The sequence below is a fragment of the Tiliqua scincoides genome, chromosome 3, assembly GCF_035046505.1.
Source record: "Tiliqua scincoides isolate rTilSci1 chromosome 3, rTilSci1.hap2, whole genome shotgun sequence".
Taxonomy (NCBI): domain Eukaryota; kingdom Metazoa; phylum Chordata; class Lepidosauria; order Squamata; family Scincidae; genus Tiliqua; species Tiliqua scincoides.
The window spans coordinates 143,298,295-143,315,514 of NC_089823.1; the positions used below are offsets into that span (position 1 = coordinate 143,298,295).

A 17,220-nucleotide genomic window follows, 5' to 3' on the forward strand; every position below is an offset into this window, starting at 1 on the left:
TCTTCTAAGCACACAGATGGAAGAAAGCCCAGGACCAAATGAGGAAGATGAAATGGCCATTTCCATTAAGAGAGCAGAGCATCACATCACAGATATTAATTAGAAAGCACTGTAACAACAAAAAGGGCACTGCAAAACTGAACAAAAATGTTACCCTTGTTTGTTTCTCAGTCCTTGAGAAATAAACACATCAATTTTGAAAGGAAGACAACCTAGAAGTAATGCTTATCTTGCTATGAAACAGATTATGAGCACTGTGTGTCCCCCTTCCCCCAAATTCTTTCCTGGATTATAATCCAGCAAACAGGAATCAACTGGGTTTAACAAACCCATATGGAATACAGTGGCTCATACCCTTCTTTAGTCACTTCCTGCTTTGTTAGCAAAATAAATTATTATAAAGAGAAAAAATAAATTCTAAACCGTGAGACATTATTTATAAACCATTCTTCCCATGAACAACTGTTGACTATTTTCTGCCCTGTGTGTATTGCGATAAGCATTTTTCAGAGCCAGAAGGGTGTCCCATCTTTTCCCCCACTTACAATTAAACAGCAGTTCAGAATCAACTGTCTTAGGACAATTGGTTAGTTTTCTTCTTCCTGGAAGATGGGGCTAGTTGGCTGACGGGTTGGAGAAATTTTGGGTGGGCATGGGGTACAATTTTCAACCTGTCTCATAGCTAGGCCAGTATTTGGAATGGAAGTATTTGCTAAGGGAAAATGGCTTTAGCTTTTCTTTGCCAATGCTCACTGGCAGTAGTCCTTACTTAAATTTAGGAAACAACCACAGAAACGAGGAGTCTCCAGGGGGAGTTCTATATACTGAAGGAGTTTTGTCTCTCTTATTCAGTAGCAACTGTTACCCTGCACATGCCTGATCTTGTCTGATCTCGGAAGCTAAGCAGGGTCAGGCCTGGTTAGTACTTGGATGGGAGACCGCTTGGGAATACCGGGTGCTGCAGGCTTATACCATAGTCTTTCGAGACTGAAGGTTGCCAACCATTCAGTAGCTTATTAGGGAGAGCTCATTAAGATATATTGACTCTGTTCTGACAAACCAAGGGATCACACTAAAGATTTCTAAATGACAATTCAGTCATCAAATTCAAACTCATATCTAATTGATATAAGCACCAGAACCTCAGCACTATAAAGTGCCAGAAGAATGAGAATGGGTGAAAATTCCTACAGGTTCCCAGGTTATGAAATGTCCTGCTGAAGAGAGCAGCCAGCACTCCCTGAATCCTACATAGCAGCAGCCAACTTCCTTCTGGTCAAACAAAGGGTGCCTCTTAATATGCACAGATTTGAGTGTAACAGAGGAGGCTGAATGAATTAATCATGCTGTGCAGGGTGTTTTACTGAAACATGTGTTACTGATTTGTCAGTCTCTCTCTCTCGGTGGCTCATCTTAAAAATCTCAGATTGCTCTGGACAGATGCCTTTTATGGTCAGAATTTCTATCCATTCTTAAACCTTTAATTGAATTACATCACTTAAGTGCTCTCAAGAGCTGAAAAGAGATAAGAAAAAGAAGGAAGGGCAACAGAATGTACTACAACAGAGACCACAATCCTCAATTTGAACTGAGATACATAAGCACTGTGGAATAAATAAATTCTTGCTATTTTTTAAAAAAGATGCTTAATCGTTGCCAGTTGTTTTACTTTATGATCACAGAAAAGAAAAATATGCAGACTAAAGAATTCTATGATGTAATACAGCGTTTCTCAATCAGTGGTACTCATACCACCTGTGGTACACGAGGGACCCCTAGACCCCTGCTGCCTGGCAGCGAGACCAGCAATGCAACGCAACAAACAGCAGTCGGAAACTCACCTTAGCAGGCAGAGCTCCAGTGTGCACTCTTTGCACACTCAAAAAAGCCCTTCCGTCCACCCTGAGCCCTTTACCAGTGTTTGTCGCATTGCACTTGGCTCCCAATCAGTGACATCATTGCCAGTTACTTCCGGTGGTACTACTGATAGGTAGATCATGCAAAGTGGTACAGTGGCGGACAAACACTGAGAAATGCTGATGTAGTAGAATGGATTTGGTCAGCCTTTTATCATAGGATCAATTAACTCTGGACTTCATTGGCATCTAAGGCTGCAAACCTATGCACTTACCGGAGGAAAAATGTCCACTGAACACAGCAGAATTTGTTTAGGATTAAGCTGGGATGAAAGGGAGCTGGAGATTGAAAGTAACTATTTCATTTTATTCTCCTATATATATACTTTTTCTTCGTGGGTTTTTTTAAATAGAGAGTCCAGCTTTGTTCATGATGTGAAGCACCATGTGTAGCAATATTACATAAACTGCTTTGTGAACTATTGTTTTTGCTGAAAAGCAGTTTTCAAATATTCTTCATCAATGTAACAAATCAAATTTACTTTTGTATTTATATTGTACTCCCGCACATACCAATTGACTTCCAATACAAGCACTGTATCAAAGCAGTTACATAATTTCCTTGTGACACATTCCAGTAAATACATATGCTGGACTGCTGGTTCTTGTCCAGTGCTGTGAACCAAAGTAAGCTGCCTTGGCGAGAGTTTCACATGAAGGGTGTGAACAGTTCTCATGTACAAGTCTTGCCAAAAACTAACCTGTGATAATTAGACATTCATTGTGATCCAGGACTTCTGTAATGAGACGGGATACGATCAATTCTGGATTGATTAAGAAGCGAATTTCTTCTTGTACCAGTCCTGCACCAGTGACTCCACCTCCAACAAAGCGGTTAGCAAAATCAACCTAACAGAAATACATTTCATGAGGATACTGGCTATTCAAAGACTGCTCCATTCATCCCCCCATTTTTAATAATGTACGTATCTGCTACATGCACTAATTTTTTTAACTCACTTTAATAGTCTTCAGTCTGATGCTTTTAGTGTGCGCATAGCTTTTACTGGTGACTAGGCTTTTAGCCAATACATTAATTTCAACTTAATCATGATTTTATAATACTGAGATTGTCTTTTTCTGCTGTGTGTTGATTTTCGATTACGGTTTTACTGTAAACTGCTTTGTACATTTTTTAATTTTGAAAAGCGGCATATAAAGATATTAAATCAACCAAATCAAACTTCAGGTTCAACTTTGTTGGGGTTCTTTGTTCTGTTCACATGGTTACTATATGGCCCAAACCATTTACACATTATAGGATTTCTTTCATTACTTATTGTTGTTCCATAATTTTGACTGTGTATAACAAGGCTACAAATAAGAACATAAGAGCAGCCCCACTGGATCAGGCCATAGGCCCATCTAGTCCAGCTTCCTGTATCTCACAGCGGCCCACCAAATGCCCCAGGGAGCACACCAGATAACAAGAGACCGGCATCCTGGTGGCCTCCCTTGCACTGGCATTCTGACATAGCCCATTTCTAAAATCAGGAGGTTGCACATACACATCATGGTTTGTAACCCATAATGGATTTTTCCTCCAGAAACTTGTCCAATCCGCTTTTAAAGGCATCCAGGCCAGATGCTGTCACCACAACCTGCGGCAAGGAGTTCCACAGACCGACCACACATTGAGTAAAGAAATATTTTCTTTTGTCTGTCCTAACCCTCCCAACACTCAATTTTAGTGGATGTCCCCTGGTTCTGGTGTTATGTGAGACTGTAAAGAGCATCTCTCTATCCACTTTATTTATATTTTAAATATTAAAATATAATTAAAATTTAATAACATTTATTAAAATAAAATATTTTAACCCTGAAAAATTTAAGTAGTTTGGTGGATGAAATTTAGATACACATGTACTGCCACACATACTGTGAACCACCTTGATATGCTTCCAACTGAGGTGGGAAATAAAAAAATTGTTACTATCTAGAGAACCTAGCCAGCAATTGGTAACACTAGACCAGCTCAACATTACTGGCTTCCACTTTAAAAACAGACAAATTACATTTTGAGAGTCAGCAAAGCTAGTCTATCTTACTTGGCATGTGTTTTTATATCACCTAGGCAACAAAATGAAGTTCTCCTCCATTTCCATTCTGCTGTGGCTGCTCAGTCACCCTTAAATAAACCCTCTGGAGAAAACTGATCAGAGATGTAAAAGCCCGACATTCTTCCCATAGTTATTAATTTGAATTACCACAGACAGTGGGAAAGTTCTCTTAAACTTATTCTAAATTGGTTTCCCCAATTGTTGCCATTGCTATCATTTATAAGGGGTATTGATTAGTAGAATGGTGGAAGAGCCTCCCCCCCCCCAATCCTGAGAGTTCTCTATAAAAGAGAAATGGTTCTACATATTTTTGTTTTATAGTAAGATTCTTATTTGTTGCTACTGGAAAATAATAAAGGTTATCTACCTCTTAGGCCTTTGGATCATGTCTAGGAAATGGGCTCTGTTATATAGAATTCTGTAAATAATGTAAGTATGGGAGCTTACCCCCAAGAAAGCATTATAAAAATATCTTTCCTAGTTTTTATGTTTTGGATTATCAGTGACCTGATTCCCTATGGGGAACACACACACACACACACACACACACACACACACACACACACACACACACTTTTTATTAATGATATTTAAATCACCTCTGGATTAGTACCATTCAGTGCTCACCTATGCATTTAAAATATGTTGTGCAGCATACTATAAATAAATGGATATTTTGGCATCATAGGAGAAACAAAAATACTTAAAGGGCAACAAATTAAGTGCTAGATTTGCAGCAGTGACCAGCAATAACTATCACTTATGATTCTTTAATCTGAACAAAGGAACGTGTGAGGCTACAAGGCTAGAAGGTTGGTGAAAACTCTTGCTTGGTCCCACATCCCCACAAAGTTTTAATCGGTTTCTAAAATACATGTGTGCCCCCATATCCATGGGGGTTTCATTCTGGAACCCCCCCCCCCCGTGGTTACGTGAAACCGTGGATACGGGCACACACCTCTCCCCACCCTCAGAGACCAGCAGAAGTGGCAGATGCCCATCCGCGCAGCCTCTGCCAGGCACAGACCGAGCCTTAAGGTTAAAAAAAACATGACTTTCGGTTTCTCCATGAAACCAGAAGTGATTTTTTTTAATGCCTTATAAGGCATTAGGAGGCCTGGGGAAACCCCGGAGGCTCCCTTCACCTCCAGAGGGGGCATATGTGGGGTGGGGCTGTGGACCTGATCTGCGGATAAGTGAATCTGTTGATACAGGGCCCCCCTATACACAGAATCCAAGGGCCAGTTCATACATTTCACACTGACAAGAAATATCCTACTTGTACCTGTAAAACCCTAGCATGTGCACACAGTAAATGTATATTTTTGCCTCTGCATGCCTGTATGCATGCCTGTATATTTACAGGCATGAATACTAAGAAATTGGATCCAGCTGGTAGCTTTCTGCCCCTTGTACATGCAATTTGCTACAACACACAAAGAGTTGCATAGAACCATATATATCAGTCGGTGTTAGTCAATTCAGACTATGTTTTTAATGACAAAATGTTTTAATGGCAAAATATTCTGTGATACAATATATATTTTGGCCATCACTACCTACCCTAGGGTATATTTAACTTGGTTATTGTATTCTATCAGTGCCTTTCAATCAAAATGGTTTTTGTGAAGATATGAATAAAGAACCTGAAGGGGAGTCGAGTTTTTATTCACAAGGCAAGAGACATAGTGTTAGACAATCACAAGCTATGCTTTCTTTGCTTTTTTGTATTTAATAGCAAGTAGGAGAACTATGTAGGATACCTATATAAGCAGTACCTTATTATCTGTTTTCAATAGTGTTACATCGGATTTATGAACAGATGCCCCCTAGGGTTTTCCCTGCCAGTTTAAGTATATAATTTTATATAGGCTTTTTTCAAAATGGAAAAAAAAGATCCCAGTATCAGAATACGGTACCAAATATAAACCTAGAATATCTTTAAATACCAGAGGTGACCTAAACATCAAAAGAGAAAAATAAGTGACTGAATTGTTTAAAAGACAATGAGGACTACAATAAAAATGCTGGAAGACATTTGTGGCTGAAGCACTGCTCAACATGTCTAATGTATTAAACTCAGGAGAGAGCTCTCTTTAATATTTAATCTGAGTTTATCTGAGATCAGGAATTTGTTCTGTTTATGCAGGATCAGAAAACCAAGTAACTGAAGTGGGACTGACAATCACATCTCTTAGGTGAGATTGTTCTGAGTGCGTTCAATGCAAATTTATACAATACAACAAATGCATTATAATATTTTTCCTCCCTCCCTCAAAGGCTACAGTTTTGAGTGGCTTGGGAGAAAAATTAATATTGTTTCATGATGTTAAAATCCATCTTGGTTTTTAATTTTCAGGTTCTTCAAGATAGAAAGTTGTGTTTCAAGAGAAAATGAAGCTTCAGAAAATAGCCTAATAGTTTCAAACAAAAGCATGACAGAAGATGTGCCAGGATGGATTAGCCCATTGGTTCCTTATCTGTGCTTTGTTATATGTATCCCAATTCCAGAGACTAGGGCATGACAAATGGATTGCCCGAGGTCACAGAAGAAATAGGAGCAATGAACTGCAAAGGCTCTCAACAGCATCATAATTAAGAGACTCTCTCGCCCGTCACTGTATTGTAGCCATTACCTGAGCAGCATTAGTAGTTCAGTCATCAACTATATTTTAACTGTTTAATTACATTCATCCTGCCCAAAGATCCTTATCAGGGTCAAAAACCCATTGTATGGGATGCTGCACAAGCACAAAATATTGTCAAAGTCTCTTTTCTAAGAACCTAACTAATCTAAATCATGATAATAAGCCAATGAACTAGTGCAACAAATTGTATGGCAGACTGTATAATAAAAGCAATAATGAGATCATGTGATTATGATGGCTACTAGCAACATATTGACAACACCAATATTTGCATGTACATGCCACTAAATCTTTGAGTTTATGTCTTCCAAACAAAATATAAATTCTGCCCTCCATATCAATTCATTTTTTTTAAACTGCAAAACAAATTATTATTGACATGGTCCTTATTGTGTCTGTTGATAGTTTTGTTATGCTATGAATTACAACTGATTCCTTTGTTGATATGAGCTACTACATACTGCTCTGGTATTGTAACTCCAAAGAACCGGGTTGTATCCTAACTATTCATGCAGAGGTGCTCCAAGCTGCAAGCTTGTTCTGTTGATGGTGAGAGCTTGTGGTCAAAAAGCATCTTTGTATGAACAATTAGGATACAAATCCCTGTATCTTTAGAGGGGAAGGAACAGAAACTTTGCTTCCAACATTAAGATTGCTCTGATAAAGCATGAACAACAACTACAGGGGAGCCTGGATCCACTGATTCCATATCTGCAGATCAGGTCCGTGGGCTCCTCCATGCGCCCCCTCTGGAGGGTCCTCTGATCTCAGCAGAGGCCACAGATGTCTGGGCTTCCCCAGGCCTCCCAATGACTTATAAGGCACTAAAAAGTCACTTCCGGTGTTTTGAGCTGCCAAGCTCAGTCTGAGCCCAGTCTGCGGCCTCTGCTTAACTCAGAGGACCTTCCAGAGGAAAGGGGAGCTGAGCCCCCTTCGCCTCTGGAGAGTTTAGATCACAGGGACAGGCGTTTGCCTGTACCTGTGGTTTTGACTATCCGTGGGGGGTTCTGGAATAGACAAGGGGGCACACCTGTATTGTTCTTTTCTAGGAGATTCTAAAACACACTTTATAGACCACTCCCTCAGGACATATCACAGATACCTGCAATACACAGTTTCGGCCTTTTCTACATGTCATAATTACCGATCCAAATTATCCAGCGCCATTTTAATTTTAACATGTCTCACAATGGTGATCACAAGCAACACTTTTCCTTTTTATGCAAAAATCAAGACACAATAAAGAGATCAAGTGGTCTATGGACAGAATCTTCTGGAATGTTCCCCCATGCAATTCTCACTGCAGTGGATAGAAGTTGTTTCCATTAGTTGCAAAGAGGTTTGCTCTCAACCACATCCCAGAAAATTGTCACATTTGAGTCATACTGTGCCAATATTCTGCCAAGAACATTGGCAGAAACCCTACAATTCTAGTTTCATAGAGCTGTGGATTGTGTTTTAAGTCAACAAATAACAAACAGAAAGTTAGTGAAACAGGTACAAGTCACAATATTTTACATAAACTTCAAAGTGCAGTTTCCTTGCAGTTTAAAATTTAAAAAATGGAAGAGATACCCTCCTTAGTAATCTGTTTTAGCTGACTAGTTCCCAGAACAAAACAATTTCACTAGCAGCAGACAAGGCCTATTGAACTGGTCACCAGCTGGGGCACAGTAACATGACTTCCAAAATAAATAAACTCCAGAAAATTTACAGCCTATCACTTTCATATCCTGGAAACTCCTCTCCTGTCAATCACTGCTTGACCTGACAAACCTGGAACTATCCAGGTCTTATGATTGTCAATCAAAAGCTTTTTCAACAGGGTGCACATGAGGAAAACAAAATGAGCTGGAGACCACAGGTAATTTTAAGGCCAGCAGAACAATAAATTCTGCTGTGTCTGTTATACTGCACAAAAGCACTCCACTTTCATACATTCTAGAGTACAATCGATACTTTTGCTAAAATGTCCAATAGGCCAAAGCTTAAGACAAATACAACACAAACTTATATGTGATTCTACACTTACCTGCAGCATCCCATGTCCATTGCTTTCAATTGTACCTTCATAAGTGACATGCAACCTGGACATTTTTTTCTGAGTTCTGTAATCAAATATATACACAGAAATGCAGAAGTGTGATAGTATTTATAGAGGTCACTGATATGAAAACTTTTCCTTTTTACATGCTGTAGGTTAACAAATAAAATTGTTGCTGCTTGTTGATCTGCACAATGTCATAAAACTTGACAGCTCCATCCCAGAACTTGCCATAGCAAAAACCAAGACATTGGAATAGGTTGCACCTACTGTTTATTCAGCACATTGTCCACAATCAGACCCAAACAGATTTCTATATACACTTAACTAGGAGTCAACCTCACTGAACACAGGGGGACATTTTTGAATAAATATGTATACAACTGTTCACAAAATCTGAAAACTTATTCTGATATAAATAATGCTGAAGCTTTTGAATACAACCAGTCACTTTAAGCATCCACATTCAGCAGAAATAAAACTTATAGCCCACGCTAAGTTACTTTTGGGGTTTTCACTGAAGATGGAATAATGCCTTAAAATTTTGAATTAACAGTGAGTCTAAGGCGCAAACCCTTTTTCTATTTGATCTTTTGGTAATATGAAATGTCTTGGTTTTAGTGTTCATTTTACATCCAGGACATTTTTATTCTTTAGAAAGCAGTATTACTGGAACATTGAATAATTCTATAAATTAAACAGACCAAGGATATAAACAGAACATTTATTATAAATAAATAAAGTTAGATTAGTCATTCAGCTACTGATTTATTTCCAAAACATTTTTTTTTGCTTCTCACTTGAATGAGATTCAAATAGTATCAGAAGAAATGAATAAATTTCATAGTCATTTTTGTATAGAACCTGAGTGAATCAACATTACTTCAATTTTATGTTAGTCATTTCAATGAGAAATAAAAAATGAAAGTATTTTGTTGCTTAGGCACATTCAGCTTCATGGGAAGAATACATTAATAATGGGTTGCATCCTAAGGAGCACATGAAGAAACCTTGTGCATGCTTCTACATGTGCTAATGCAAGCACATGTAGAAGAAATACACAAGATGTCACGCAAAAAATTCAGTATTACGTTGTTTGCCATGTTGCACAACACGCCAAACAAACATATGGCCAAGTTAGGATTCCATTCAGGTTTCTGTGCACAAAAACACTGCTGTATTATTTCCATGTGCACAAGCCTATTATGCAAAAAAGTCCATTATGCAAAAAAGAAGGATAACTAAGAATACAGCCCATTAGTCAATAACTAACATGTAATTAATAAACATCAACAGTGTTACAAATAGTCAAAGTTACCACAATCCAAAAATAAAATAAGCAAACTTGTTTTCTCTTTGGAAAAGCTTTAACTGAAGGCTTGCAAAAACTCAGCAAGAAAACTTTTCCTAATATTGTCAGCTCAGATTTCTACTTAAAAGCAATCTTTTTCAGAATTAATTATAACATATTATAGACTTCTTTTTAACAGCAATCTGCTCTAATCAACAGCAAAATTGAACTTTTTTCAGTGTAGTGCACGTAAAAAAGCACACGTATGCACACCATTTTCTATCCATAAGTGTTCTACATGTGAAATGTTTCCTTACAAAAAACCCTAATCTCCTACAAATTGACTCTGTGATAATTATCTCCAGAAACCTAGAGGAGGCAGAACAAGCAATGAGCACCAGGGGAATGCAATGTCAATCCCCATTCTGAGTTACTACTCTAAGAAATGCCTTCTGCCATGTGTCTCTTGTGCGCCCTTTAGGGTTTGGTGATCCATTCATCATCCACTAACAAGACAATTGTTAGAAATGGCAAGATTAAGAAATTTGCTTTATGCCATTTTTAGTTACAGTCTAACATTGTTCATCCTGCTCTCTATAAGATAACAAATGCGCATTTGTCATCTTAGGGAAGCTAGGAACAAAAGAAAACAAAACATTGTAAATTGATACTATATGTTGAACTAGGTATTGAAGGGGACCAAACAAGCAATGTCTGAATTCACCTTCAGTAATACATTAAGTTAAAACATTCACTTTATTGTATTTAAAGGATACATACTCTGCCATTCAGATTACAAATGCTACAAGATAGCTAGCGTTAAATACCAAGACACCACTTCACATTTTTATATAAACTCATCTCTCTGAAACAGGTGGCATTATGAATAGCATTGCAGTGGCTTTTGGGGGTGGTGAAGATACTTTGCACTCAAATATATGAGCATGATTTTGCATGCCAACCAGAGAGCTTTAGGTGATACAAATGACATTAAAAGAAAAATTAAAAATTTAAACTAATTTTAGTTATACCAGGATGATCTGGGGCGTCTTCATAAATTGGAATTCTGTTATTTTTTTTAAATCTCCTAATTAATTTCTGGTCAATGAAACTAGGTATGGACAAGTCATTCCACTTTCTATGGCTTACTGCAAATGAGGTGTTGATGCAGCCACCACTATATTGAATACCTAGGATATCATTAAAGTCTGAAAGTAGTTAATGTTGAGAACACTTTAACCTAACACTTAGGTAGGTCACTAAATGTTCTAATTAAGCTATACTAGCATACCATTATGTCTAAAGTTGGTGGAGAAAGGAGAAATATTTCTTCTGTATTTTTTTCCAAATATTTAAAAACATATCTTCTCTCAATGAGATTACTTTAGCCCCTGGGTGTCAAAACTTTATTTAAACCCCAGAGATCAAGGCAGGGAAGAAAAGTGAGCTTCTAACATTACTAAGATTTGCATACCATTTCTACTACCAAAACAAAGCCATTTCAAATGAGATTTTTAACTTACCTTTCCCAATCTGGAAATTCCTGTAGACACTGCCTTGTAAATGTTACCAGTCCAGTGGGTTCTATAAGCAAACAATCCTCAAATGGGTATATATTGCTCAATGAAACAAAAAAAATTAAGAATTTCATTCTATCAAGGAGATGGATCTACATGGACTTCTAAACTTGGGAAATGCTTCCAGAGATAAAACATTTTTGTTCCGAATATTAATTTAACAATGAAAATATTAGCATTCTGTCACTACTCAAATCAATATAAAGTGATGTGATCAAAATAACTGTTTTTAAAAAGGCAGAGAGACCATCATTGTGCTACCACGAATGATGGTTATTATAATTCACTATGTTCACCTGGTCTAACTTGTAGACGAAATACCAAGTTTTTTTTTTCTATTTAAAACAACTACAAAGGGTATGTTCCCCATTCTCAGTTTGTTAAATCTTTAAGTAGCCCAGTCCTATAGTGCCTAGCTGCCAAAAGAATGTGTGTTGTGCCGGTGGTAATTGCTTTACAGCTGTCATAAAGCAGTCACCAATGACCCATTGCTGCCAGTCCACTGGCGTACACGTCGAAGCAGCCTCCTGGGAACTGGCAGACAGCCCAAGATCTGCTGGGTAAGGTAGGTCAGTGGAGTTGGGGATAAAGTGCAATGAGGAGGAGTGTGGATCAGGCCCAGGAAGGGGACGGGTTTGGCAGCAAATGTTCCTTTATCCCGAGGCGGCCTCCAGAGGCCAAATCTCCACCATGGGATACAGCAGCATTTTAGCTGGGATTGGGCTAGTAAAAGAGAAATAAAGAAAACCTTACTTGTGTAATCTTCTTACAAAAAAGGGAGAGCTGTAACAACTAGAAGACTTGCAGCAAGGCCCATGGGGAACAAAGGTGGCAAAGCACTCTTCACCTCCCAGTAGCAGAAGAAATTGCAACCTTCTGATTTAGAAGAATGGGAAATAATAACCCATATCCAATCACCTTTCCTTACCAGATGAAAATATACAGTAACATAAAATTAAGCTTCATTGCTTTTGAATCAATGCATCATGCAGCATTGCACAGAAGACGCTGTTCAAATGGGGGCATTCTCAAATATTTACCTCTACCTAATTAGGTGATAAATGATGAATTTTAAAGACACCCATGATGAACCTTTCAAAACTGCAGGCTATGCATTGAAAGGTAAAGGGGGGGGAAAGACAAAGATTGAGTAATCTCTGCATTCTACAGAAAAACATAATCTTCCCGAAGTCTTTCACACTAGGGAGATAAATCCAATGAATCATTTTTATTTCTGAAAAGTAAGTCTGTGCCAACAATAGGAATTAAAATTATAAAAATAATTTAGCCCTTTCATTACCTAAAATGTATCAGATAATTTTTTTTTGTCCTGCTTCTGTCAAAGGTTTGGCTGACATTAGACATAATTAAAATAATTAATGGTGTTAAACCAAATAAAGGTTGCTCTTCTATGCCCACTGGGGAATAAGCACCATTGAAACAATGGGGTTCCCTTCTGAGTAAACATGCATAGAACTGGACTTGGAATAATATTATGAAGCAGTTTTATTCTCCTGAAAATGGCTCCTGCTGCTTTGCTATGCTGCTTTGCTATGACTAGCCACTTTGCTAAATCAACACAGTGAGTAAATCAGACCATAGGCCCATCTAGACCAGTTTCCTGTATATCACAGTGGCCCACCAGATTGCTTGCCACCTTTATTTATAATTGGGCCAGTATAATTTGATTCTGGTAAGGAACAAAGAAGATTGTGATCACGAACAGAAGGGAACTGTCCAGCACATTCATCACTACAGCTGGGATACTTTTCAGGCTGTTGGCGTAGACCTGACCTTCTCATAAAAGGCAATGCAGCCATCTACACTATCTCAGCAACTCCAAATTGTCATGTACTCCAGTAAGTATCACTCATCTTGCCACATATATATGGAATTTACTCACCCTATCACAGCTTCACAATCAATAATAAAACAGAAAATTGCTGAACAGCAGGTGTTGGGTAAGAGTAGTTTGACAATACTATGTCAAAGTTAAGAATAGTTTGACAATAACTTGGCAGGTTCTGGAGTTTGGGAAGTGTTCTGTTTTCCAATGGATTCAAAAGCTTATATTTATGGAACATATTTCTTCCTAAAAAATAACTACTCTTACCATGGGACTGTCAAACTCAAAGCAAAACACTACAGTTCAACCAACAGAAGCAGTTATACTCATGTTCCACGCAAAGCAGAAAACACAGGTGGGGGTCTCTGTATCCACAAATTATTCATCTGTGCATCTGACTCATGCGGGTCCCCCAAAACTGCACTGAGCCAGACTTGGCCCAACCTGAGCCCTCCAAAAGCAAGAGGGCTTTCAGAGGGCTTTCTGAAGCCCACAGGCGCCATGTGCGTCTGCCTGCAGCTTCTGTGGGCTTTAGAATGGTTGTCTCAGTCAAAAAGACGCAATGTCCAGTCTCCTGAGGAAACCGGAAGTGCCTTTTAAAATATTCCCCTGGTCTCAGTATGCCTTAAAAGGCATAAAAATGTCACTTCCGGTTTCCTCAGGAGACTGGACATTGCGTCTTTTTGACCGAGACAACCATTCTAAAGCCCACAGAGCAAAAGGACATTGTTTTTAAAATAGATTTGCTTTAATGCGATTTTTGCCATCCACGTGAGTTCTGGGAACGGAATCCTTGTGAATAAGGAGACTCAACCTATAATTAACATTAAATCTATAAATAAATTGATAGTGGTTCTCAAATTCCCTTTTCCTGGCTAATTACAGAATAATTCCAAGCCCAGTTCCCAATACATTTAAGTTTGCATTTCAAAGTAGGTTTATCATCAGGTGCTTTCTGAGTGATGTGGAATAGAAAACACATTACTTTGCAAGGTCTCACTTTAGAAGTAAAGGAATTCTTATTTCCATTAACAGACTATACATACATTAGAGATGTAAATATGCAAAACAGTAATAATTAATGAACAGTAATAACGCTTTTTATGTGTACTCCTACATTATATTGATAAGCATTTCTGCTATATTTGTTCTCTTCTCCTTACTCACAACTACATTTTCAACTGCTAAATCATGGCAATTTATTTCTTTGCATGACCTACATCACAGTATCAGGAAACCCCTGCTTCCAAAATAAGTGTTATTAAGATTTTATTATAAAACACAGAATCTCATGCTATATTTTTAACTTCCTTCTGCGTTGAGGGATTGTGTGAACTGAACGTTCATTCTCTAGCACATTCTGGGTAAAACCCCTGGGGCCATGTTATATCAGAACAGGTCCTTGATAAACTCCAGCACTATTTACAGATCTGTTCTACATCTGGTTTCTGTTGTGCTGTTACTCCTGCCCGGAATATTCTCTCCACCTTTGTTTGCCACATTCATTCCTTTCCTGTCTTTAAAAGAGTTCTAAAAATGTTTTCTCTTCTCCCAAGTATTTCTTTTTTAATATCTGCTCTTTGCTAGTCAGTATCTCAGTGATTAACTTCAACAATTTTAAATGAAGTGCAACCATCTCAAGTTTTCATAAGTTTCTTCTCCCTCCCAATCCTTTTCCTTATGTTTTACTCTTGCAGATTCTAAGCCATAGGCAGAGAACCATCTAGCAGAGTCAATGGTTCATATAAAGTCTCATATAAATTTTGCAAACAAAGACATTGTATATGGCGCAAGAAATTTTAGGTGCTATATGTCTGTAGATAAGAAAGCGGTTCATGGCAGAAGAAAGACTGGGAAATTTAACAAGATGCTTTTACTTTTCTCAGTGACTCTTCTGAAATAGCAGAAAAGAGTTTTCAGTTTCTCAGGCTTCCTTGGTGAACGCCCTTCAAACAACCTAAAAAAAAGTAAGAATAGAGATGATTGAAGGAACGTCAGTAACTAAAGGAAGCAAAAGGATGTGACCACAGTAATATTCCAGTTAGTTGGAGCAACAAATATAAACACCAAGGTAGCAAATTTGAATCAAAGTGAGCCAGTCTGGTGCTAGGCACATCAGCTCCTGACATATCAGAGAAACTAAACATTTCTTAAGAGTTCCAAAGGACACACTATCTTTCTGATAAGACTATCATTTCTGAACACGTTATATTTGATAAAACAAAAAAAAATTAGAAATGCATTTTTTTAAACTACTCAGACAACTGCTCGGTGTTAATGAGTCTGCATACTATTTTCCTGGATAGTTAGAACTAGTAAATTAGAGTCATTTTCCTCTAGTGAATAGGAAAAGGGTGTAATTTTTTTTCTATATATGAAAGAGGATCCAGAGTCTCATATGAATTAGCTCTTCAGACAATATACTCCTCACATGAAAAGATCACTTGTATGAGCAGTTATATAAATGGTTAGTCAATTGCAGGGGGGCATCATACTAGCTTTAGTGCTGATTACAGAATATCTCAAAAGTTATTTACATCTTCTCAAGACAAAAATTATTTTTATGTCAATGTATTAAAAGGGAAAAACAGATACCATATTTTAGACATTTCATTCCATGAGAAAACCAGTACTAAATTCATTTTTCTTCATCGCATTTTAAAGCTTTAAAGCTTACTTTAAAATTAGCTAGTATTTCTTTAAAGAAATCCTTCTATAAAGTCAAAATATTAAACATTATCTACTTAGAGTCATCAAGGGAACACATTCTTTTACATAAAATACTCTATTTCTTTTTACTGTGTCATCTACCTTCCAGCAACCTGCATTTGTATTGCTTAATTTGATTTTACACAAAACGAAACTGCATCTCTATAGGAAACACATAATGCAATTTGCCTTGAGGAAAAAACTGTGGGGACTTCAGAAACAGAATGCCTCTTGTGGCATGTTCACTGATATGGTAAAAGACCTTTGGGGATACAATCTCACTTTTTAGAATTATTCCTGAAATGTTGTAGAGTGGCAGATAGCTTTCATGCACAATGCCCTCCTCCCAAAATGCCTTTGGGTAAAGTGAGTTTTCTAGAACTGAAATGGGTTCATTTATTTTTAAAATTTGGAAACATGACTAACATGGAAACTTCATGATGAGAAAATTAAAAGTTTAAAAGACTGAACTAACATTTCCGTGTAAAATTAAAAAATTCAGCAACTAAAAAGAAAACACTGTCATGCTCTGGAAACTGGAAGTGCCTTTCAGAGGCCTCCAGAGGCCTTGCATAGCTTCCCCAGACCTCAGAAGGCCTCCTTCCAGGAAGACTCTTCCAGTTATGTCCAAAAGGTACAGGGAGGCCCTCCTCACCTTCGTTGAGTCAAATATGGGTGTCCCTAACCTGTGGATATGGAGGGACAACCTGTAGTACTTTGTACATAAAAAGCACTCCAAATGTATTGACTTGATGTAGTCCTTACAACAACTCTGTAAGGTATGTATGTAATATTATACCCCTACTACAGCTGGAGAGCTAAGGCTGAAAGGGAGTGGCTTGCCTAAGGATGCCTAATGAGCTCATGGCAGAGGTAAGACTCAAACTGGGGAAGTCCCAATTCATAGCTCAGTGGCTTAGCAATTCTACCACATCAGAATGATTCAACAAGACATAGGTTCCCAAACTAGGGCACTGCGATGCCCCAGCCAGGGAAGCTCTGTCTCTACTCTTATAGGGTGGGGTGACGGTGCCAGGAACAAATGGGCTTTAAAAAATTTATTGGGCGTTGTTACAGCCCTCTGGAGGGTGCGGGAAGCCCACAGACCACTCTGTAAGCCTTTCCATGC

At 38.0% G+C, this 17,220-nt stretch overlaps 1 protein-coding gene and 1 pseudogene across 3 annotated transcripts in view; one reads left to right on the forward strand and one right to left on the reverse strand.

Annotated features, from left to right (window-relative positions):
- PARG (poly(ADP-ribose) glycohydrolase) overlaps nucleotides 1-17,220 on the reverse strand; it is a 91,154-nt gene that overhangs the window by 20,943 nt on the left and 52,991 nt on the right. For all 3 annotated transcript variants that reach the window (XM_066618742.1, XM_066618744.1, XM_066618745.1), the window contains 4 exons: nucleotides 15,260-15,339; nucleotides 11,483-11,543; nucleotides 8,657-8,732; nucleotides 2,618-2,765 (listed from right to left, as the gene is read on the reverse strand). In XM_066618742.1, coding sequence (XP_066474839.1) covers nucleotides 2,618-2,765; nucleotides 8,657-8,732; nucleotides 11,483-11,543; nucleotides 15,260-15,339 — 365 coding nt within the window. The remainder of the gene's footprint in view (nucleotides 1-2,617; nucleotides 2,766-8,656; nucleotides 8,733-11,482; nucleotides 11,544-15,259; nucleotides 15,340-17,220) is intronic.
- Nucleotides 848-967, forward strand: LOC136647000 (5S ribosomal RNA; annotated as a pseudogene).